The sequence below is a fragment of the Mixophyes fleayi genome, chromosome 3, assembly GCF_038048845.1.
Source record: "Mixophyes fleayi isolate aMixFle1 chromosome 3, aMixFle1.hap1, whole genome shotgun sequence".
Lineage (NCBI taxonomy): Eukaryota > Metazoa > Chordata > Amphibia > Anura > Limnodynastidae > Mixophyes > Mixophyes fleayi.
This window is the reverse complement of record NC_134404.1, coordinates 329,429,229-329,455,638: the sequence shown is the minus strand read 5'-3', so window position 1 is coordinate 329,455,638 and position 26,410 is coordinate 329,429,229. Positions and strand designations below refer to the sequence as shown.

At 41.6% G+C, this 26,410-nt stretch overlaps 1 protein-coding gene across 1 annotated transcript in view; it reads left to right on the top strand.

Moving 5' to 3' along the window:
- Positions 1 to 26,410, top strand: part of PTPN14 (protein tyrosine phosphatase non-receptor type 14) — a 78,848-nt gene that overhangs the window by 10,590 nt on the left and 41,848 nt on the right. The window contains exon 2 of the mRNA XM_075200974.1: positions 22,890 to 23,201. Coding sequence (XP_075057075.1) covers positions 23,028 to 23,201 — 174 coding nt within the window. The 5' untranslated portion in view covers positions 22,890 to 23,027. The remainder of the gene's footprint in view (positions 1 to 22,889; positions 23,202 to 26,410) is intronic.

Here is a 26,410-nt window from a genome sequence, read left to right as displayed (position 1 = left end):
GACATATGTTGGTTGCTTGTTATTTATTTCATATATTACGTAACAGAATAACACATAAAAACAATTATAACTTGACAAATAATATGACACGTAGTGTTGTGATTGGTAAAATCTGATTTTTTTTTACCTAAAATATGCACAGTTTTCACAAGTACCTGACTCAGGTTAGATAGTAGGATCATCCCTAATTGAAATAATGAAATTTGTCTTGAGGGCAATGCCGTTTTTTTTAATAACAAGTTAGGCAGTAAGCCTTACTAATGGTTATTGATTTGTTTAGTCAATTTGACTAGATTAAGCAAAATTTTGTGTTGTGTGTGTGTGGCTCTAAAGCTATCACTATATACATTGAAAATATGATCCTGATATCCAGTTTGATTGAATTTGCACATTGAATTTTATTTGCATGTTGTATACAAGTAGTATACTGTCTATATGTGATATGTTTTATATTATCCTCACTGGATGGTGAACTCTTGGACATGTCTGCATTCTGCTTTCTTGTTGTGAAAATACAGCCAGCAGGTGCAATGTGGAGATAAGAGAACTGACCTCTGATTTATTACCCAAAACTCTCTTTCCTGAATTTGAATTGGATGCGGCGTCCACGTTTCCAAACCACGTAGCCGTGTTAGATAATGTTGTCACATTTCACATAAGGACATTTTGTAGAGTTGTAGCCCGGCTTTTGTTCATTAATACTTTTGTTACAGAAGGTGGCTTTTTCCAACGTGTGGCAACGTGATTATTTGCTGAAAAGAAGAAATACGAAGATCCCAAAGAAAGCTCGTTATTCTCCTTTTAAATACCGGTCTCCCAGCTAGTGGTTTTATCTCGCCAATCTGTCAATCTTCCTCTACCTGTGAATAGAGTGGAATATATAATCTACAAAGTTATTTTTGAGTGAAATACATGAATTGGGGTAGCTTGCAAGCTCTTTTTGGGGACAGAGTGGAGAAGAACATTTAAAGAAGATACTGAACGAATATTATATGCTCTGAGTAGAGAAAATGTTTCTTATTTATAGTCTACCTTCAGAGATACAACGGTACTGTTTATGCCTAATTATTTGGAGTAATTGCTTAAAAAACCAAAGCAAAAATACAAATATTTGGGTGAACTTTATTACAAGCCCTCGGATTTATCTAAGGGACTTCTACCTTATTTTGTTCACCGCTACTGCTACAAACGAGATTGTCGCCAACGGTGCCTAAATACCAGCGATGGGCCCAAATTTAAAAAATTGGAATGTTTTGGCCTTGATGATAATGGTCTTCTATGAACTGAAGATGCTGCAGACCCATGCAACCTGTTGAGCTGTGAAGCGCATCTCAAGGATCCTTGTGCTATTTTTGGCTGAAATGTACTAATCAGGGCTGTTAAGTAAGTCCTTTGTAGGGACAGAGTGGTGAAGAATATTCAAATAAGACACTGAAATAATAAAATAGTAAAAATGAAATGCACCTATGTTTGTGGGTTCATGGATCCACCTGAAAATGTGTGTGGTGGAAAATATTGCTTCAAAGTCCAATCTACAAGCACTTAAGGATCACACATTGACTTTTGCATTTTTCTCCTAAAATATGGTCAGTCATAAGAGTGAGGGGATATTGGGACTCTCTCTTAGTTCTATCACTTTTACCTGTTTATGTACATTGGTAAGAATGCATTTAGAAATGTGCCCAGTCTCCACATCAGAGGACTTGTAATCGGTGTGAAACGCGTCAGTTGATTGTATAGGACAAAGCCCAGTCTCCACCTCAGAGGACTTGTAAGCAATCACGTCCTTTCGTGGGTAGAAAAATACTGTGCTCACTCATAAAACAGGGAAGCCCAACCACTCATAAAAAGCAGCACATTCTTACTGCTTTATCTCATGTAAATAATCTCATCCCACGAAACATTTTGTTGTTAAATGTGGATGCAAGACGGAACATCTTGTATCCTGCCAACTCCTCCCATGAGAGGATGCTTTCACCATTGCCAGATGCCACCATCTTGACCCACAAACCCATGACGCTAGGTACTCTGGCACGTGTGGGTCATCAGCCCGTAACCTTTTATGGACCCATAAATATTCAGTTGGATTACCAGCATGTGTTTTTTAGGCAAACTAATTGTGTCAGGACAGTTTGTTTTAAAGCGTACACGTTGTATGACATTTACTTGAGCAGCACCAAAGGTTACACGCCGCCACATCCGTCTACTTGATGTCTCAACTGGAAGCTACATAGTAAGCATAACACCTGACGCTAGGTCATCTGCCATTAAACAGGTTTCTGTGTCATTATAACGTAGGAATTATTACTCCCTGACAATCGGAGAGTTCATTTACATTCCGACCTCTGAACGTTACACTTCAGGACTGGTAGGATATGGATTACTGGGCGTAAATAGTCGATTTTGTCATTTGTTTTCTAACAAAGTTGTGTGCATCAGATGTTCGTTTTTAACATAGGGATCAACGTTCCCTATGGTTAGTTCAGCTAACACTTTGCTCATTTTAAGGGTAGATGGAGGCCATCAAAGGTGTCGGATATAACACCTTGGGCTAGATTTACTAAGCTGGGGGTTTGAAAAAGTGGGGATGTTGCCTATAGCAACCAATCAGATTCTAGCTTTCATTTATTTAGTACCTTCTACAAAATGACAGCTAGAATCTGATTGGTTGCTATAGGCAACATCCCCGCTTTTTCAAACCCGCAGCTTAGTAAATCTAGCCACTTATGTATGTCGGGATCTGAGGCCGTGACAGGCAGCATGCGGCCCTCTGAGCCTTCACCCGTGGCCCCTATCTCCTTCCTGCTTTATAGTCAGGTAGGGTTGTCATAATTTGTAGCACTAGTTTAAAATGCTTGCTGATGTTATTACTGATGGGTGCCTCTTCGATTAGATGTATTGTTTTTATTACTGAGCGAAATGGTAATGTGTGGCCCTTTTGGAGGGTAGAGGGCCACACCAGGCTGCCCCTGAAGTGTATTGGGCTACCTATCGCTCCTGTGAGGGGTACATAACTAGGGAAGATAGTCAGTAATTTTTGTATTAGTAAAGCTGGGTACACACTACACTGTTTTCGTCCAATAATCGGCTGAATCAGCCGACATACGACCGCTCGTTCAAAAATCGGGTCAGTGTGTGCAGTGACACGATGGTCGAAAGTCTGCCCAAATGGACGATTGTCGCCTCATTTGGTTGGTCGTACCGTTTAATATTTTCATTCCAATCTCGTTTCCGCTGTTTTGTGTGTGTATAAACTTCCGACCGATCCACAACAGTGAGTACGAAATTACAGTCATTGCTCACGACAACATGGCTGTAAAAAGTCGCTAAAGGGACGTCCGCTCTTCCCTTTATCGTCCTAAACAAGGCTAGTGTGTATGCAGTCCATGGACTGAGCGATCGAAACATCGATCGCATGTAAAATCGCTCGGCATAAAAAGTTGGTCGAAATTTCTGTAGTGTGTGCCTAGCTTAATCCCCACTGCAGAGTCTGATATAGATATAGATATATATATATATATATATATATATATATATATATATATATATATATATATATATATATATATATATATTGCCTGTTCTGCAATCTATTTGTGTTAATTGGAAAGATGATGATCTTGCACAGAGTGCTGACGGCACTAGCTTGTTATCAGTGTTTAATAAACTGTTCTTCAAAGCGTTAGTATCTCCGTGATGTTTTGAAATTGACCAGATTAGTGTCTCCCTGATAAATAAGTTAAGGCTACTTCCTAATGTCTAAACTTCTTTCAAGCTATGAAACCTTTGGTCTCTTATGTCTTCTGTATTAGTTGCTTTCGTGTTTTATAGATCATGTTGACACTTAACACAACAACATTGTACACAAGTACGTTGTAAACCAAGGTATACATTTTTTTTAATTTTATTTTTTATTTCCTTGTGTGAAGATTCTCTAAAGTTATTGTTTTGTTTTCTCTATATTAAAATACTACTTTGTAAGTAGTCTTTTGGTACTCTTAAACCACAGTATTCATACTCTTTAGTGCTATACATTGCACTAATTAGGCCTAGATGGCTAATACAGTGGTTCCCAAACTTTTGCAGTTCGCGGCACCCTCAGAGTCTCCATAATTGTTTTCAAGGCACCCCTCCAAAATAATTACCAAGCAGTCCCGTTTTATTAGAAGTTGGGTCAAAATAACATAATAAGTATTTAGGTCAGGACAGAAATTCTTAGTAAGTTGTTGTATAATACACATAAATCTAAGGGAATGGAATATTTTTATAGATTTTTTTTTTCAATTATATTTCTGTCAAAGAATAATTTACAGCTGTCGTTAAGAGGAATAAGCTCAAACAAAATAAAACAACAATATGTACAAAAATCATCACACGGTGCACCTTCGCCTTTACATGGTGCCCCTTCACGATTGCACGGTGCCCCTTCATATTCTCACTCTGTGTCCTTTATCCTCACACTCTGTGTGTTGTGGGCAGCACGGTGGCTCAGTGGTTGGCACTTCTGCCTCACAGTGCTGGGGTCATGAGTTCGATTCCCGACCATGGCCTTATCTGTGTGGAATTTGTATGTTCTCCCCATTTTTGCCTGGGTTTCCTCTAGGTGCTCTGGTTTCCTCCCACACTCCAAAAACATACTGGTAGGTTAATTGGCTACTATTAAATTGTATGTGTGTGTTAGGGGATTTAGATTGTAAGCTCCAATGGGGCAGGAACTGATGTGAGTGAGTTCTCTGTGCAGCGCTGCGGAATTAGAGGCGCTATATAAATAAATAGATGATGCCGTTTCCTATCGCTACTTCCCCTCCGTTCCATTACTTATCATACTTGACTTTCTTTATCTTCTGTCTTCTTTCTTCCAGCTCCTTCCTCCTGCCGCTCCTCACTGAATATGTCGGACGTGATGACGTCACGCCCAACATTCACTGAGGAGGGAGGAAGGTTCTGGGTCCTGGGCGCCGCTGGATTGGTAGGTTTAGGGTTTTTTTTTTGTTCTGTTTTATCCCCTGGCCGCGACACCCCTGATACAGAGCCCCGGCACCCCTAACAGCCGTGGCGCACACTCTGGGAACCGCTGGGCTCATTGCATTTTCATTTTAGAATAGGTATCATTATGTAGTCCATGAACGGTAATGAAATCCAGGGTACGTATGGTGGAGTGCAAGGCGTGAGAGAGTTACACATGTGTTATGTCCTAAATAACATTTCTTACCCTTGTTGTTTTGACCACTTCCTGGAGGACGAAGCAAAAATTAGTAAAGATTGGCTTCTGAGTATTGGAGTAACTGAGAGTCTGCTTAACTGAAATTTTAAGAGGAATAGATTGCTGGAGCCAATACTTGGATAGTTAGGAATGTCTAATGTCATCATGTATTATTTAACTAGATATTTTCTCATAATTGCATCTATAGAAGTGTGTAAATATTTATAGTTATAAAATTATATAAAACCAGTGTTACAGCTCTATCCTGTGGCTCTTGTACAGCTTTTCCAAATGAACTATAACTGGTATGTTGGGATGTGAGTGTATCTGAGGTGGGGCGTTGGGTACACCTCACACTGTTACAATATCCTCAGACTACCTCTACCTGTGCATCACGTATGGAGGCACAGATCCTACATGCGACTGGGTGAATGGACAACTAGTGACAGCGAGGTCTTCAGAAAACATGGGAAGAAAATTGCCGCTCAGTAGGTGGAGCCAGTGTAGAAGGGGGTGGAGACATGGGAATGCAGGATCCTGAGGTAGATAGCTGGGTCAAATTAGATGACTGGGGTAGATGGAAGAATGTCAGGGTGGTTAGCCCTTATCCATACTTGCCAACTTAAGGCAAGTATGATCCGGGGGCAGGAGGGCGTGCAGGGGTGGGGCGCCGAAAATCGCATCATTTTGGCCCCGCTCCCGTGTCGTAATGACGCAAACGCGTCATTTATCTGCAGGGGGGTGCAATTCCCGGTGAAATGCGACATTTTGGATTTAATTCTGCCCACTTCACTTCACTAGGAAGTGGGCAGATGCGGGAGACTGTCATACTCTCCTGGGAGTCCATGAGACCCACCCAGAATTTGGGAGTCTCCTGGACATTCCGGAAGAGATGGCAAGTATGCCCTTATCTGACACCCTCTAATAAATGTGCCAGATTGGCCGATTTTGGGGATGTCCCTTTAGGTACTCTCCACTTTTGTATTATTATCCATTTTTGTTTATGTAATTTGCTGACACTTTTTTGTTTTTTTGTTAAATACACTCATCTATTTTTTTTATTTATTTTTTTTCTATAAATTTCTTTTAGCCGGAGGTTAAACACTGTATAAGTCACACATCAGTCAGGCTTGTAACGATTAGAGATCAAAGTTGTTGTTCAGTTCTGGACCTTTTAAGTTTAATTCACCACTCTCACTGATTCATGCTCACGACCTTATTAAGGCTAATATACGGTAGACAAAAACAAACTCATAGAAAAATAAGCCCGCGCTCGGTATATCCCATATTGTATGTGGTACCAGCTGCGTGACAATATAAATGCCCATATATGTATACAAAACAAAAAGAAAGTTGTCAGCACTTATCCTTTAAACTGCATATCTGTGTGTGTCTAGCAGAATGAAAACATGAGGTATTAGTTCATATTTGGATCAAAAGACTTAAGCCTGCATCCCAACGTCAAGGGTACCTCATATGCAGGTCCTACACTGACCTATATGCTTTAAACACTATTAAAATGCAGTTAAAATCAGATGCACTCACCTCCCAGGTATAGGGGTTTACATCTAGCAAAGGCTGGCTTGTGAGCCACACCCAAACGTGCCTTAAATAGGCTTGATGGACAGATGCTATGACAAAAAGGCAATATTTTCATTTTGCTAGACACGCACAGATATGCAGTTTAAAGGATAAGCGCTGACAACTTTCTTTTTGTTTTAAAAACAAACTCATCCTTCATTTAAAATCCAGCCCTCCCCCCCCCAATATTTACATTTGCGCATGTTCGAAACTCCGCTCAACTTGGTTTTTGGTAAGGGAGGTTTGAGTGAAGTCATAAAGGGGGAGAGGGCTGCCACATCTTCGCCATCCTTGTCTCTCCTACTTTCTTATCCCCAAGCCAAGGATGACTCATTGTATTCAATCATTACCGTGGAATTACATCAAGATTAAAACCTTTTCTAATATTTTTCTTTCGTGTTTTTACTTTGGAGGACAACTATTCTTATATTTTAGAATTCATTTCGGTTTTTGCCTCTTCCTGTCACAATTTTGCAGCACCCAGAAACCATGTTCCCTAGGCTACAGCCTAATCAGCCTATTGGATAATGTTCATGGTAGGTTGCTGACCGGACTATGCTTATGGATTCTGGTCTATTACTTCCTCCATTGACCGTGCATCACTGCTTTGGAATCACATAGAATCCAGATAGCTGAACTCTTATCAGTCCAATTACTTGTTTTCCACCGATAGGTTTATAAATTTACCCCTCAGACTCCTATGATCTCCTGGCAATGACTTTTTGGCTATTTCTTATTGCCTCATAGCACTGTATTGATTTCTTTTTACCTCCGTCTATACCAGTGGATCCCAAACGTTCCCCATTCGAGGAAGCCTTATGGTCTCATTAAGTTTTTCAAGGCACCCCTAAACCAAAATCATTTCTAAGAAGTTTTTTACTTGCTTACCCAGCTTACCACTGGCCCTCTCCGCGGCGTCCCTGGGAGATCTCCGCGGCGTCCCTGGGAGATCTCCGCGGCGTCCCTGGGAGATCTCCGCGGCGTCCCTGGGAGATCTCCGCGGCGTCCCTGGGAGATCTCCGCGGCGTCCCTGGGAGATCTCCGCGGCGTCCCTGGGAGATCTCCGCGGCGTCCCTGGGAGATCTCTGCGGCATCTATTTTTGTTTCTCCCTTTTAATCTTAATGGCGATAAGGTGTGCGTAAAATTTAAAAGTGGTTGCCAAAATGTAACCTGTATGCAGGGTTGGTGCGAGTCACTCGGTTACATTGGGAAAGTACAAATAAAAACATAGAGACCAAATCGGATTTAAGGACAAAAAAATAATAATTTTTAAATTAATCCTGTTGCATGGCGGTAACATTTCTACCCCTCATATCCAGTCCCTCGCCAAATCCTGCCACTTCCTCCTCCGTAACATCAAGGAATCCGTCCCTTCCTCTCAGGAAGCAACCAAAATGCTGGTCCATTCACTCATCATTTCTTGTCTTAACTGTTGCAACCTCTCTGGCCTTCATGTCTCTCACTATTCTGACCTTTTGAGCTCATCTTCCTCTCCTATTGCTCCTCCTCTTCTTCCCCTCTGCGTAAATCCCTACATTGGCTCCCCATCCATTTCAGAATTCAATTCAAGCATCTTACCCTCAAAGCCCTTACCAACACTTCTCCCTCTTACATCACTTCTCATTACCTCCTTGCATGCTCGCCTCCAAAACTTCTCCCGTGCTGTCCCCATTCTTTGGAACTCTCCCCCAGCCTTCAGTCCTTCAAACGCTCACTCAAACCTCGGCTTTTCAAGGTTGCCTATCCTACCACCTCCTGACCATCTTATCCATCATCACCTCTTTCTTCGACCGCCCTCTCAGTTTTCTCCCAGCTAGTCCTCTACTGTCTCTCACCACCCCTCCCTCTAGAATGTAAGCTCCTGCTGGCAGGGTCCTCTCTACCTATTGTCTACTGTCTGACTCCCGCATGGGTCCTGTCACGTCTTATGCTGCACGCCGTGTGAGTCCCCATGGCGTTACTCGCACTCATGTGCTACTTATATGTATTCGCTCATCTTTTTGTTACTTTCTTCAGTATCCGGCGCTACGGAATCTGTGGCGCCATATAAATAGATAACCATAAAATGCAACTAATGTATTTAAATAACAAAGTATTGTAGGCAATAGAGGGGGAAAAAAGAGCATTTAAATGAAAGCTAGTGTAGACTGGAAACTCATTATGGAAATACAAGGAATGTATGTGAAGAGAAAATGTGACTAGAACACACTGAAGCTTCGAGAAGAAAGTCTAATCCTAAAATGCCTTTCAAGTACATTAACAGCAAGAAAAATAAAATGTCAAATACTGAGCATTAAATAATAAACTAGGAAAATAATTGTAAATTAAATCTTTTAAATATATATATATATATATTTTTTTTGTAATCTGTTTTTGAGAACAAATGTTAGGAAATAGGTTGTGTCACAATGCATGGCAAAAGCAGAGACACCTATTAAGCATGTGGCTGAGATTTCATACATCTATGGGGCATATTCAATTTTCCGGATCCCGCGGCGCGTAAAAACTATTACCGAGCTGGATTTCAGTTCGCGGCTCAGGGAGCTGCGAGCTGAAATCCAGCGAGAAAACTACCGTAATAACGTTTTTTCCGCGCACTATTACCGTAATAACGGTAATAATGCGCAGACCGCAAGATTTTCGGCGTTTCCGCCGACAATTGAATATGCCCCTATATGTGGTAAAACGCCATTTGTTAATTATTTTTTTATATTTATAGAATCGCTCGTGATAGAGTCGGCGCTAGAAGATTGTCAGAGAGTAGATGTAGATTTACAATCTATAAAAATCAAACTAATCGGAACCAGGAAATTATAGACCTGTGAGTCAGACTTCAGTCGTGAGTAAATTATTTGAAGGATGTGATGCTGAAAACAGGGCCACCTTAACAACTTTATGGGCCCCCGGGCAATGCAGTGTACCGGGCCCCTAAAAATAAATAAATATAATATATATGTATGTAAAAAAAACGTGATTATATATATATAATCACTTTTTTTTTTCACTGCGAGCACAGCACGGAAGAGGGGACCAGGGAGGAAGCCGGATCACCGCTGATGTGACCGCAAGGTAAGTATTTAAAAAAAAATGAAAAAAAAATAAATTTTTTTTTTTTATTTTTTTTATAGGATTTAGACGAGCCCCCCTTGCCTGCAGGGCCCCCGGGCACCTGCCCATCGTGCCCAATGGAAGAGACGGCCCTGGCTGAAAACAATTGTAGAATATGATTTGATAAAGTTGGCTCATGAAGGGACAGGTCATCATACCTAACATACGATTAGTTTTTATGAGGAGAGTCTGAACTGGATCTTGGTAGTACAATCAATGTGATATATTTGGATTTTGCTAAAGCGACAATGTTCCAAATAACAGTCTGGTGCATAAGATGACAGAGCTAGGTCTAAGAAGGGAATTAAATTAGCCGCAGAGTGTCTCCGGAACGCATTTTTACTTGCACTTGGGAATTCTCCGGGAATTGCGGCATTTGGCCCCGCGTTTGCGTCATTACGTCACCGGGGGCGGCGCCAAATGCCACGATTCCCGGAGAATCGCTGCATTTTAGACCAAATTCTGCCCAAGTGGGCAGAATTCGGGAGATTGCCATACTCTCCCGGGAGTCTGTGAGACTCACCCAAAATGCGGGAGTCTCCCGGACATTTCGGGAGAGTTGGCAAGTATGCCATAGAGGAGCGATGAGAAATAAGCCGACATTTCTACCGTAATTGCCGACAATGTGCGCGGCATCACCGGCAATTATATTCCCCCCCCCCCCCCTAGGGGGGGAAACAAAGATGGAAATTAAATTGGGAATACTAGTTAAATGCATGTGATGCCAGCAAAGTACTAACATTGTATAAGTCGCTTAAACCACGTCTTGAATATGGGGCACAGTTTTAAGCACTCGGCTGTAAGCAGAACTTAGGAGAACTTGCCATAGACGGGCACCATCATTAACAAAGGGAGTTGAATAGTTAAATTAGGAACAGGTGGGGAAAGCTAGATTTGTTTATTTGTTTTTATTGTGGGGGATAATTAAAATAAATAAATATATTCATGGTCAATACAAGGTTTGTCAGAGTATCCTGAAAAGACATAGATGCACGATGTATTATATATTACCGTTTTCCAGCATGGTATTATATTACATTCTAATAATTCAGCAAAACTTTCCATTTATTGACTCACTTTGAAGGCATCCCCTCCTTGTGTAATAGAAATATTTGTGGCACCCAAATATTTGCATGCTTGGAATAACTGAGAATAGGGCTAATCTTTCTCTGCTAACCATGAACAAACTCAAAGGTGGAATCCTACCTTTCACAAGCCATGAAAGACTCTATTCTTTGCACATAAATCTCGTCTAAATCCTGTGCGAAATGCTTTCCAAGGACGTCGGTTACTTTTTCAGAGCAACAGATGTTTCACCTGGCAGATTAAGGTTATTCGCTTCTGTCCCGACCTTTGTGTGTTTTTTTTTTTTTTTTAAAAATAAATAAAATAAAAATGCAAATATAGCAGTACAGGAACCAGCCCGTTTGTGTCCTGGGTGTTTAAGGCTGAAGGGTGCGTGCTGGGAATGGAGAGTCTATAACGGTTCTTGATTCACAGGTTGCCTAGGATGGCTGTACGGTCTACCAAAAATCTCCTTCGTTTGGTTACCCTTTTACATTTTTGTTAAAAAAAAAAAAAGCGCACCACGTACAGGATGAGTGACATTTACTGTACAGTGTGTTTCTCTTGTCTCTCCAATAATTACCTTTTTTAAGGGATTTTTCAACCCAACATTTTCAGTCTTGGGTGGGCTTATCCTGCATTACCTGCTCCCAAAAGGTTACTTACAGTCATGGTACAAAGTTTTGAGAATGACACCTATTATTTTTCACAAAGTCTGCTGCCTCAGTTTTTATGATGGCTATTTGCATATACTCCAGAATGTTATGAAGAGTGATCAGATGAATTGCAATTAAATTCAAAGTCCTTCTTTGACAATGAACTTTATCACAAGAATCACATTCCCACTGCATTTCAGCCCTGCCACGAAAGGACCAGCTGACATCAGGTCAGTGATTCTCTCGTTAATACAGGTGAGAATGTTGACGAAGACAAGGCTGGAGGACACTCTGTCATGCTGATTGAGTTAGAATAACAGACTGGAAGCTTTAAAAGGAGGATGGTGCTTGAAATCATTGTTCTTCCTCTGTTAACCATGGTTATCTGCGAGGAAACATGTACAGTCATCATTGCTTTGCACAAAAAGGGCTTCACAGTCAAGGATATTGCTGCTAGTAAGATTGCACCTAAATCAAGCATTTATCGGATCATCAAGAACTTCAAGGAGAGAGGTTCAATAGATGTGAAGGCGGCTTCAGGGCGCCCAAGAACCTCCAGCAAGCGCCAGGACCGTCTCCTAAAGTTGATTCAGCTGCGGGATTGGGACACTACAAATGCAGAGCTTGCTCAGGAATGGCAGCAGACAGGTGTGAGTGCATCTGCACGCACAGTGGGGCGAAGACTTTTGGAGGATGGCCTGGTGTCAAGAAGGCCAGCAAAGAAGCCACTTCATTCCAGGAAAAGCATCAGGGACAGACTGATATTTTACAAAAGATACATGGATTGGACTGCTGAGGACTGGGGAAAAGTCATTTTCTCTGATGAATCCTCTTTCAGATTGTTTGGGGCATCTGGAAAACCGCTTGTCTGGAGAAGGAGAGGTGAGCGCTACCATCAGTCCTGTGTCATGCCAATAGTAAAACATCTAGAGACCATTAATGTGTGGGGTTGCTTCTCAGCTCAATTTTGCATAAGAACACAGTCATGATTAAAGAAAGGTACCAAAATATCCTCCAAGAGCAACTTCTCCCAACCATCCAAGAACAGTTTTGATGACGAATAATGCCTTTTCCAGCATGATGGACACCTTGCCATAAGGTAAAAGTGATGATAAAGTGGCTCGGGGATCAAAACATCAACATTTTGGGTACATGGCCAGGAAACTGCCCAGACGTTAATCAGATTCAGAACTTGTGGTCAGTCCTCAAGAGGGTGGACAATGAAAAACCCTCAAATTCTGATAAACTCCAAGCATTGATTAGGCAAGAATGGGCGGCCATCAGTCAGTATGTGGCCCAGAAGTTGATTGACAGCATGCCAGGGCGAATTTCAGAGGTCTTCAAAAGAAGGGTCAACACTGCAAATATTGACTCTTTGTATAATCTTAATGTAATTGTCAATAAAAGCCTTTGACACTTATGAAATGCTTGTAATTTTACCATAGCAACATCTGACCAAAAGGTCTAAAAACACTGAAGCAGCAAACTGTGTGAAAACCAATACTTGTGTCATTCTCTAAACTTTTGCCCTTGGCTGTAGCTTTAACCGCCAACCCCAGGTATCGGGAATGGCCCATGATGATTTTGCGCGCACTTGCTGCTGTTTAGCTCGCCCATGTGCTCTGACCCTGGCCTTCCATTGTAGTGTGTACCCAGCCTTAGAATCACCTGGGCATATTAACAGTCATCACTGACCCTTCCTAATTCTAAAGTTTTAAATACAACAATAAGGAAGGTCAGTTTCGTTGTTTCAGACCAAGCTCTTCACCATTCTCTGCATGTGCTCTTAAAAATTTTGGTGGAAAGTCTGGTCGTGCACTGTCACAATCTGGCTGTGCGTGGGATCATTGCACTTCTGCAATAATTGCTTTGATAAACTGGAATTAAATCTGTTCTGGCGAGAGAGAGACGACCACTTTTGTGCTCACAGAGGCTCACTGCTACATACAGTATTTGGTTACACACCTAAGTGTACCTGTTTCTGCTCCATATACAAGTTTACTCTTTGCCGCAATCTTGTGTTAGACCTACAAGGTTCGGGCACCTAGCAAAACACGTTCACATTCAGTTTGTTATAATCTCTGTTACATTTAATTACAACGACAGCAAGGAAAACAAAATCTCTGCCATTAATAGTTCCCTAAAGCTTAGCGTGGCACACTTTTTACACTGGGGAATTGGCAATCGTTTCTATCCTCTAAATCTAACTGAATCAGGACTTTAAAGACTGGCAATTGTCTGCGTTATTCACATGTTGCCAAGCACTACACAGGCGTTTAGGCTGGAATTCGTACCACCACAAAATCCGAAGTTTACAGAGACTTTAAGGAGAACGCGCAGCTGTTTATGCCTCCTGAAATACAGTGGCTCGGGGAGCTGGGAGCTGTGAGCTGAAATCCAGCGAGAAAACTATCGTAATAACCATACCATACTAACGGTAATATTGTGCGTGCCTCGAGATTTTTGGCGTTTTCGCCAACAATTGAATATGCCCCATAGATTGATATTGCCATCTGTTCTGTACAAAGCCTTCATAATTTTTCATGGTTTGGCCACTAGGGGAGCTATTTTGCTGGATGTTTTTAGAGCAGTACAACAAATATAATTTATTATTACCATTTATTTATATAGCGGCACTGTACAGAGAACTCGCTCACATAAGTCCCTGTCCCATTGGGGCTTACAGTCTAAATTCCTTAGCACACACAGACACACACACTAGGGTCAATTTGTTAGCAGCCAATTAACCTACCGGTATGTTTTTAGAGTGTTGGAGGAAACCAGAGCACCCGGAGGAAACCCACACAAACACGGTGAGAACATACAAACTCCACAGAGATAAAATCATGGTCGGGAATTGAACTCATGACCCCAGTGCTGTGAGGCAGAAGTGCTAACCACTGAACCACCGTGCTGCCCTTAATAGCTTTTCTAGTGCAGAATATTCCACACCCATATTTGTTACTAACCACAGATATAATATGAATATAAACTGTAATGAAAACACAAGATTGAAATAAAAGAAAATAAAGTAGTCACTGGCTGATACTCTAGTTTGGTGCAAAGATCGGGGTTTTGGTGAAAAGTAGGGATCCTGCACTTGGTAGCTTTACTTTTTAATCGCTGTTCTCTTTTACTCTCTCCATCACATGTCTCTGGAAAACTTGTAGTAAGTTCTCATTCTGCAGGTAGGAATCTAGGGAACCCTTTAAAAAAAATTATTAAAAAAAATCTCATGTTCTTTCTACCAATGCCGGCATCAGTGCTGTCTGTCTGGCAGTATAATTATTACATGTATATTATGCCTAATACTGAGTAAAGTGACCATGCAGTAAAATAGATATGTTGGCTTGTGTAAATAAAATAGTGCGGTTTATTCTTCAACTCAGGCATGAAAATGGTTAGGTGCCCCCAGACTCCAGGGGGTATTTTTAGTAAACTGCGGGTTTGAAAAAGTGGAGATGTAGCCTATAGCAGCCAATCAGATTCTAGTTATTTAATACATTCTACAAAATGACAGCTAGAATCTGATTTGTTGCTATAGGCAACATCTCCATTGTTTGTTTGTTTTTTTTTGTTTTTTTTTTACAACCCTGCAGTTTAGTAAATTTACCCACAGGTGTGTAAATTCAGCATTTGTTCTCTTGATAGAAGATGGTGCTTACAGAGCATTTGTTTTATATTGATGTGGTTTGTTGTCTAAGCCCTTACAAGGGCTGTGCTTAATAGTCTGAGTTGTATTAGTTTACCTTATGGATTCTAATATACATTCCACAACAGAATATATTTCCAAAGTTACCAAGGTCAGGCAAATGAGAGCTTGTGTCATTTATATAGAGAGGATTCAGGTCAAAGCAAGACGCACTTTTAGAGATAATATAAACAGGGCAAACCTAGGCAGTCCCGGAAGGGTTTAGGGGGCACCCAAAACACTGAATAAGTGACTTATCACTCATTGAAAGACTATATCCGGCCTGTACAAGCTAGGTGTTGTGAAACTACAAGTCCCAGCATACCTTGACAGCTGTTGGCTGGCTTTCTGCTGGCAAAGCATGCTGGGACTTGTAGTTTCACAACACTTGGAGAGCCACAGGTTGGTCAGGTCTGGGCTATATTTGTGCCGCAGAGCCCGCTCACTGTGCGCCGGCCTCTGGCATGAAGGGGCAGCAGCATCTTGTTACCTGTGGATCTGCTGCTCTTCCATGTTAGTATGGGCTGGGAGTGTGCGGCGCTGGGCTATGACATCACAGCCCAGCGCCACACTCCCAAGAGTGGCCCCTAGGCGCCCTGAATATTATTTACATGTACTATTGTTTCCAACGTAGGTCTTGGGTACCCTTGTAATTTTAGCCAAACAATTCCTAAACTGTGTCGCCTTACCCAGCACTACCTAAATAAAATATGCTAATTATCTAAACACAAAAAACCCTAAAATAAATGCAGATGATTTTCATTTGTTCTTATTTTATGTCTTTTAATATGCTCCAATCTTTAGATAAGGAGATGTGAAAACAATGCAGTTAGCCTCATCAAAGCGAGTCCTTTTTTAAATGACTCTCGTTCCGCAGGTCCAATCAAAGGCGGCTCAATCACTTCAAAGGAGCCGTCTTCTCAACACTCATGAATCTTACTTCTAGGTATCGAGCCAGGGCAGCCAAGTCTCTCTCACAGCCCACACCGTGGGTAGGACAAGCATGTTTTTGTCTGAAGTATGAGGGGCTGTGTATTTAAGATATTTCTGTGAGGGAGTGATCCTACTTTGAAAAGGCTTCCAAAATTTCCCCTTGTACTTGGATAAGATCTTGCTCTTGATTCTGTGTCTGAAAACAAAAATCTTCAAAATTCCCCAACAAGTCACTTCATGTTTTTCTTTACCGCTGTTACATATTGTGAACCAGCTATTGTTCTCTATGGTATTTGATGGTTAAAGTCTTTTTATTTTTATTTTTTTTTCCTGCGACTTTAGAGTCCGTCTGATAATACGACATGTAGTTGGCTTTTAGGCAGTTTCGTCCTGTGCTGTTTTAAGAACTTTCTCGCCTCTGCATTGTGTACGTCCCGTGGGCTGCTTGGAAAATGTATTAAAAATAGAGCATGCTTTATAAAAATTTTTACAAAGTCAGCCCTTAGGGAAAGGAAAATAAATACTCTGCAGAAGTTATTAATAGACTAAATAATCATTATTTAAAAAAAAAAAAAATATATACATATTTGCAGTACTATGCTTTAGGCAGGTGTGGAAAAATTGCTGCAAAGTAAGAATGCTTTCAAAAATAGAAGTGTTTTTAATAGTTTATTTTTATCAATTAACAAATTGCAAAGTGAATGAACAGAAGAGAAATCTAAATCAAATCAATATTTGGTGGGACCACCCTTTGCCTTCAAAACAGCATCAATTCTTCTAGGTACACTTGCACACAGTTTTTGAAGGACTCGGCTGAGAGGTTGTTCCAAACATCCTGGAGAACAAACCACAGATCTTCTGCGGATGTAGGCTTGCTCAAATCCTTCTGTCTCTTCCTGTAATCCCAGACAGACTCGATGTTGAGATCAGAGCTCTATGGGGCCATATTGTCGCTTCCAGGACTTCTTGTTCTTCTTTACGATGAAGACAGTTCTTAATGACATTGCCTGTATGATTGGGGTCATTGTCTTGCTGCAGAATAAATTTGGAGCCAATCAGAATCCTCCCTGATGGATGCATGATGGATAAGTACCTGCCTTTATTTCTCAGCATTGAGGACACCATTAATCCTGACCAAATCCCCAACTCCATTTACTGAAATGCAGCCCCAAACTTGCAAGAAACCTCCACTATGCTTCACTGTGGCACTTTGTACTGTATTTCATTATAGCTCTTGTAAGATTGTAATTTTTCAGAACCTTCACTAACTTTGTAAAACCGACTCGCCAACCCGAGAAACCGTGCAAATGTTCTCTCCCAAAGTTCTTCACTAGAAGTTGACCACTATTATGGCTATCTTGGTTTTCTCTTTAAAAAAAACAAACCCCAAAACTTTGAAACCACCTCTTAACGGGATGCCCTGTGGCATACAAAATGTCAATGAATAACTTGTTCCTTTTGTCCCTTTTAGCACGCTCCCCCTGTGTGAGGAATTTGACAAACGAAAAATTATATTTCCAACGTTTCCGAAATCCAAAATGATGGCTTCTTAATGCTGATATGTATTTATGTATTTAGCGCTTTGTCATGTAGGAATAAGGAAACGGTTGTCCTACAACGGGCATCTTCATCAGGCGTAACACAGGAGCTTGCAAATGTCTGATTTAAAGTCGTGTGTGTGTTTGTATATTTATGTATATATGATGATGAAAAAAGTGTGTGTATATTTATTAGATAGTGGACGAAGCAGTTTTCATTTGGCACTCTATAGAGTGCTGTTGGTGGAAATGACTTCTAAAATCGTTCAGCTTTCCCTCTCCTAGTCGCACATAAGACCTTCTGAACCCAAGCACCTCTACTACATAAGTTGTGCATGGTTCTTGAGTGAATGGTTAATGCAGACGCTGGAATGTCAGGGATGTATTTGTCATCATCACATGGTTATTTCTCCACAGAAACCTCCTCAATGTGATGGATGAGACATGTCTAGTGGTCAGCTTATACCATTAGTGTGGTATGCTACCCTTGCACTGCCAACAGAGCATGCATACTTCTCTCCTTACCTTACTGTGTGTGTCTCTCTTAGAATGTCCCTTCTTTAAAGAATTAACGCTAATATACCAAATTCTAATGGCTGCTTGCATTGATTAAAAAAACAACAACCCCTCAATATAAATAGAAACTTAAATTACAAAACAATTTAATTATATTAAAATAAAAGCATACACATACTTACCCACAACTCACAAATTCTTGGTAGGTCTCCTGGAATCACGGGAGAAGAGGACATTCTCCCGTATCCTGCTTACTTCCTGAGGTGGGCAATATGGTGGGCCTCCATGAGGCCATTCATTCCGAAATCGCGTCATTTTGGCAATCACAGTTTGGGTTCAGGAGTGTGGTTCTGTGCTAGAACAATGACAGCCTGGGTTCAGGAATGAGGTTCTGTGCTAGAACAATCACGGCCTGGGTTCAGGAATGTGGTTCTGTGCTAGAACAATGATGGCCTGGGTTCAGGAATGTGGTTCTGTGCTAGAACAATGATGGCCTGGGTTCAGGAATGTGGTTCTGTGCTAGAACAATGACGGCCTGGGTTCAGGAATGTGGTTCTGTGCTAGAACAACGACTGTCTGGGTTCAGGAATGTGGTTCTGTGCTAGAACAATGACAGCCTGGGTTCAGGAATGAGGTTCTGTGCTAGAACAATCACGGCCTGGGTTCAGGAATGTGGTTCTGTGCTAGAACAATGATGGCCTGGGTTCAGGAATGTGGTTCTGTGCTAGAACAATGATGGCCTGGGTTCAGGAATGTGGTTCTGTGCTAGAACAATGACGGCCTGGGTTCAGGAATGTGGTTCTGTGCTAGAACAATGACGGCCTGGGTTCAGGAATGTGGTTCTGCGCTAGAACAATGACAGCCTGGGTTCAGGAATGTGGTTCTGTGCTAGAACAATGACGGCCTGGGTTCAGGAATGAGGTTCTGTGCTAGAACAATCACGACCTGGGTTCAGGAATGTGGTTCTGTGCTAGAACAATCACGGCCTGGGTTCAGGAATGTGGTTCTGTGCTAGAACAATGATGGCCTGGGTTCAGGAATGTGGTTCTGTGCTAGAACAATGACGGCCTGGGTTCAGGAATGTGGTTCTGTGCTAGAACAACGACTGTCTGGGTTCAGGAATGTGGTTCTGTGCTAGAACAATGACAGCCTGGGTTCAGGAATGAGGTTCTGTGCTAGAACAATCACGGCCTGGGTTCAGGAATGTGGTTCTGTGCTAGAACAATGATGGCCTGGGTTCAGGAATGTGGTTCTGTGCTAGAACAATGATGGCCTGGGTTCAGGAATGTGGTTCTGCGCTAGAACAATGATGGCCTGGGTTCAGGAATGTGGTTCTGTGCTAGAACAATGACGGCCTGGGTTCAGGAATGTGGTTCTGTGCTAGAACAATGACGGCCTGGGTTCAGGAATGTGGTTCTGCGCTAGAACAATGACAGCCTGGGTTCAGGAATGTGGTTCTGTGCTAGAACAATGACGGCCTGGGTTCAGGAATGAGGTTCTGTGCTAGAACAATCACGGCCTGGGTTCAGGAATGTGGTTCTGTGCTAGAACAATGACGGCCTGGGTTCAGGAATGTGGTTCTGTGCTAGAACAATGACGGCCTGGGTTCAGGATGAGGTTCTGTGCTAGAACAATGACAGCCTGGGTTCAGGAATGTGGTTCTGTGCTAGAACAATGACGACCTGGGTTCAGGAATGAGGTTCTGTGCTAGAACAATGACGGCCTGGGTTCAGGAATGAGGTTCTGTGCTAGAACAATGACGGCCTGGGTTCAGGAATGTGGTTCTGTGCTAGAACAATGACGGCCTGGGTTCAGGATGAGGTTCTGTGCTAGAACAATGACAGCCTGGGTTCAGGAATGTGGTTCTGTGCTAGAACAATGACAGCCTGGGTTCAGGAATGTGGTTCTGTGCTAGAACAATCACAGCCTGGGTTCAGGAATGTGGTTCTGTGCTAGAACAATCACAGCCTGGGTTCAGGAATGTGGTTCTGTGCTAGAACAATGACGGCCTGGGTTCAGGAATGTGGTTCTGTGCTAGAACAATGACAGCCTGGGTTCAGGAATGTGGTTCTGTGCTAGAACAATGACTGTCTGGGTTCAGGAATGTGGTTCTGCGCTAGAACAATGACGGCCTGGGTTCAGGAATGTGGTTCTGTGCTAGAACAATGACAGCCTGGGTTCAGGAATGTGGTTCTGTGCTAGAACAATGACGGCCTGGGTTCAGGAATGTGGTTCTGTGCTAGAACAATGACTGTCTGGGTTCAGGAATGTGGTTCTGCGCTAGAACAATGACGGCCTGGGTTCAAGAATGTGTTTCTGTGCTAGAACAATGACAGCCTGGGTTCAGGAATGTGGTTCTGCGCTAGAACAATGACGGCCTGGGTTCAGGAATGAGGTTCTGCGCTATAAAACTGACCAATGTACATAAACAATATCTTTGAACAAGTTCCCCGAGCCACTGTATAACTCCCATTCATTATAATGACAGCATATTTAATTTATGACAGCTTGTGTAGGGGGCATTCTGTAATTACAATATTTATGTTTTAATGAATAATTCCAGTCAAAAGTAAACCTCTTCTATAAAGTGACGTTCACCAAATGGTGATAAAGTTCCTTTTCCTTTTTGGATGGCTGTTACCCAGTCCACCCAAGTGTTTCGGCAGGGTCTATACTGCGATCCTCTCTCCCCCTACTGCGTGCTGTGTGTATACATCGGTCTTAATTAACTAGCAGAGAGCCGCATGGACCCGTTGGAACTTTCTACTTTCCTATCTTGGGGAACTCCAACGAAAACTACATTTTTAGTTTTGATTGGGGTTATCTTTAAGCTTTTAAATATAGCACACTGTCTTATCAATTTATAGCCATTTTTTTAATGTAACCTTTTTCTGTTTTATTGACTTGTAATCACGGAGTGTCCCATTGACTGTAAGTCCACATCTGGGCTTTTAGTTGAACTGTGGATTTTTAATGTGTAACGGTTTTACATTTTTTTTTTTTTTTTTTTTTAAAGGGTGTAACTGAAAGGCCAAATTTGCGCAGCTGAGCACATCTGCAATGACCGGCCTGGTGAAGCGGCAACTTAACTCTTACCGATCCGGGTCACTATCACTTCGGCAGCGAAGTATTGCTCTTCAGACTAGCGAGTTTATTTTTGTGTGTTAAATTGCAGCGCTAATCGATTTTATTTTTTTTTTTATCGACACAAACGGAGAACTAATGGTTAATATCCCCCTCTATTTTCAAAAACCTTTCACAGCAGTCGGTTATAAATTAGTGATCTCTCATATTCCATTCTCCTAAGAACATACTTGCCGTCTCGTTCAAGTCGGCATCCGGGAGCTGCCTGCAGGAGGGGGCGCTTTGGGGGTGGGGCTATGCAAAACCACACCATTTTGTCCCCGCCCCACGGCGTAATAACTCAACCGAATGCCGGGATTCCCTGAGAATCGTAGCATTTTGGATCTAATTCTGCCCACTTCACTAGGAAGTGGGCAGATGCGGGAGGCTGTCATACTCTCCCGGCAGACCTACCCGGAATCCGGAAGTATCCCGGACATTCCGGGAAAGTTGGCAAGTATGCTTAAGAATCCTGATCCAGGCTAATTTAGCGGGGAGGGCCGGCAAGTTTTAGCCTAGCGGGCAAGTCTCGACTCTGAAGACTATATATATATTTTAAAGGGGAAAAAAATACAGGAGGCCCTGCTCAAAGTAGCCCACTATGGGACCGGCCCAGAGGGCAGATGCACCCCTGCCACCCAGCCCCTGCTAATTGGGCACCCACACACATTGCAGTCTTGTCGTCCATCATGGTTACAGTACAACCCGATCAGTAAGCAATCTGGCCAAAGTTTCCTGATGATGATGATGATGGTTCTCGCACTGAAGCGTTCAAAACCAAATTCTTTTTTTGGAGTGTATAATACATCTTCCTTCCTGCTTTTGAGTGAGACAATCCACATCTGACCCTGTCTCTGGCCATGTAGGATCTAATCAGTTCCTCTCAATGATTAGTTCCTATCAGAATTAATGGACTACATTTCTTATGATGATTGGGTCAGCCAAAAAATGGCAGCCCCCAATTTGTAAAGGAGAATGGTTCGCTTTCAAAACATGGAATGCATCTATCGACAGCCTTTAATACACATTAACCTACCATAAATGTAATATAATGCATTTTTATAATGATTACTTGCTGGGAGCAACCTTTTAAAATACATACGTGGGAGGAAAATTCTGGTACAATCACTGCTATAAATACTTTATCTACAGCCAGACTGTTATTGACGTTGTCTATCGTTCTTGATTATACTGTTTGACTATTCAGGGTTTTCTTTCCTGTACGTTCCCATAGCAACCAATTGGATGGATGTTGAAGTCACTTTCCATTAAAGATCCTTCTTTTATCAAATTAAATGATAGTGTTAAGCAAGACTGAAAAATCACTGGTTAGAGATGGCATGGCTAAGTGTAAAGCTGTTCGACTGCTTACAGAAGTTTAATATGTATAACCATGTTAATCGTTTTTGTATGGCTGTTTGTGTATTGTTGTTTTTTTTTGTTAATAGCCTTTTCTTGTGCCTTTTATTTGTAGGTAGCATCTGTTAGAGGGCACTGGGTATGGACAACTACCCTGCCACTTGGAGGACAACAGTAGTTTGTGGCGTGAGATTCAAAACAAAGGTAAAGTGAAAGGCTGCCCTTGGAGGCCCCCGCAGCCACGTTCCACGCCATGCCTTTCAAGATCAAGCTGCGGAGGACCAAACGGTACAATGTCCTGAGCAAGAGTTGTTTCGTGAGCCGTATTCGACTGTTGAACTCTTCCGAGATCGAATGCAATCTCTCCGTGGATAGCACCGGGCTGGATTGCCTGGTGGCTGTGGCTCAGAGACTGGACCTCTGTGAGGTAAGGTCCTTCTTAACCTTATACAGTCACAAGTTTTTAAGTGCATGTGACTTTCACACCTCTACAGTAGGTTGTCATGAGGGAGGAGGTGCTTCTGCAACTAATCAAGCAGACCGGGACTGACAGCTAGGCAGACTTGCTTGCGTGGATTGGTTGATTCACACAAAGGGATATGGCCAGTGGTGTTTCAGCTTTTTGACCTGTAACAGAGGGCACCAGGACAGTGTCTTCAAAATGTGGGAGTTAAGTTGTCCTTTGACAGCAGCACAGAGTATGTCAGCTCTACCATCTCCTCCATTTTCATATTTAAGCAAGTTTTGAAGTTGTATGGGCCAGGCCGCCATGTAGCGAGCCAAATGAAGGCTGTGTTTTATAGAGAGACAAGAGTGTGTAGTACAATTACTAGTCTGGGATACATTGTCCCACAAAGCCTAGGGCAGCACACTGGTAGCAGACAATCTCTCATTCGTGCATATACAAAATATATATAAAAGAAGTTAGTTTGTTTCTTTGTTTGTTGGCGAATATCATTCACAGCTCTGAAGGTAAAGCTGCCAAATGTTACATAGTTATTTAGTATCGAAAAAGTAACCTATTAGACCACATAACGACAATTCAATATCTGTCGCTCTGTTGCGAACGGAATTTTGGGGTTGTAAACAATTGTTTGACTGCTGGAAGGAAACCGGCCCACAACACGATGTAACAACAAAGCAGCAAATCTCAGTACAGTTGCATTTTTTTAAGTGAAAGTTTAACTATAAAATACATCAGTCGTAATAAAATTTAATTTTACTAAAATAAAATTGTATTTAGTTGAAAATTTTATTGCCCTAATCAGAACTTTTAGTATTTTTTTCTAAATGCCATTTTTGGTCCGTTTACCAAATAATTTGCTAATATATAAAAACTGCTACACGTTACAAATTGGACCCTGCTTGTACAATATATTTTATCATGTATCCTACTTTGCCTCTATGCATTTAAAAGCAATGCCTGACTCACATTTTTTTCACAAGTGCAAAGTATAGAAGCACATGTGAAAATAAACACCCATTTTATTCTGTGTCAATATCCCTTTTCTTTTATACTTGAAAAATCTCTGTGGGAGCACGTTGTGTATATACCCACTAATTGTTTGCACAACTGGTTTCACTGCGCTGTATTTTACCCATTCAATCCAGTGGCTCATTCATTTCAATGGATGTGTGAACTACATGTAGAAATTGCATTGAAATGAATAGACCATTGAAATGAATGGGCCAAATATCTAAATGGCGCTTCACAGCATTGTTCTATAATGAATTTGTGATTAATCTCCTCTTAGCCACCCAGCCAATCAATCAATTGAGCTCATTTCATTTGTGGCAAGGTTTCCAGCAGGGCAGTTTGCATCTTCCTATGTTTGTTTTAATTTCCCATCGATTTCAAGAAGATTTTCCAGTGGATTACAAGATGATTTCCTTTTGGATTACAAATAAATAACGATTCTCATGTATTACAATAATTATTCCTAAGAATAACAAACAGGGGCTGGCTGGCAAATTTTAGCCAGTGTGTAGTGACTCATCTCAGCAGGCTATTAGGAACATTTTTAAGGAAAAAAAATGCAGCCTGACGTAGCCCTACATGGCAACGGCCCAGGGGGAACATTGACCCCCAGTCCAGTCCACCCCTGATTGCAAATAGTAGTTTATGAGGATGCAGGCCAGAAAGAGACTTGGGGGTATATTTACTAAACTGGGGGTTTGAAAAAGTGGAGATGTTGCCTATAGCAACCAATCAGAATCTAGCTGTCATTTTGTGGAATGCACTAAATAAATGACAGCTAGAATCTGATTGGTTGCTATAGGCAACATCTCCACTTTTTCAAACCCCCAGTTTAGTAATTCTAGCCCCTAGCGTCTTTTCAGCACATGGCAAATAGCCACATATTAAATGCATTTATATGTCTTTTCACATGTGGTCTGCAGTAGCATTCTGGTAACCGGCTTTATATACCCAAACCATTGTGACTCTATTTTAGCTATAGTGTGTGCAATAACATTTGTTAATTTCTGCAATGTGTATTTTTACATGTTCATGTGTTTTTTGTTTTTAGATTTTTTTTTTATTTCTGTACAGACATCTGTATAGAAGATCTTGTAAATGAAAAACTGATTGTATTGTTTTATATTACTCTGCTTCTCCACTACTGTTGTGTTTAAAAAAAAAATGAGCATAATGGATTATTTCCTCTCTACCCATTACAAACGGCAAAAATAGACGTCCTAATCTGCAGACAATGACTAAGCGGTTGCTGGGTGGGTCAGATAAAAAGCCCATACTGTAATTTCTTTCCTATTTTAGATACTTTATTTTCAGACTGGCTGTGACTTCTGTGGTCAGAACTTTGTGTTTTAAAATTACCAATATAGGCAGAGGACGTTCTAGGAGGCTCCATAATAACTATACACAGTTTCATTGTTCTATTGAGGAGTATAGAATGTACAGCATAGCTCAATTACATATAATATGCTGCAATTTATTATATATTTTGCGTGATTTCCTTTTTTTCTTTAGTCTCTGTTTTTTAATGCACCTTTTTAAATCTAAAATATCATTTGCTATTATATAAAAGAGGTAATTGCATTCAAGAACATTGAAGCCACTGTTTGACATTTTAATCAAAGGCTGTAAGTTACCAAGCTGCAAATAACTAAAGTGTTTATACTGAATATGTTCACCTGTAGAAGGTTGACATATCCGGAGGGAGGTGCTTCTATAGTAAAGCTGTATTTGCCCTACTGGTACTGGACAGGTCTGTCCTTGACAAAGGGACAGGGGGTGTGGTCACATTGCAAAAGGGGGAGGGCATGACGTGACTGGAGGGCGTGGTCACACCGCAGGAGGGCCGCCTATGTGAAGTGGGCAGGGTGGGGCCTGCACAGCGGAGGCGGGGCTGTGATGATGTGAATCGCATGGCCACTGTGAACTAAACCAACAATCGGTGACTGGCAACTAGGCAGAGAAGCGCTGTGTGGATTGGTTCATTCATAAATGTGGCCAGTGATGTCACAGTTGCTCAAATGACTGCATTCTCAATTTTTTTTGACCTACACTTTAGCTATCTGTATTTGAGGGGGGAGGGAACTCATTACCTATTTACAACGTTACAGCGCAGTGTCCGGGTAATACTGAACAATGCAATTTACCTTCACAATTCCTCT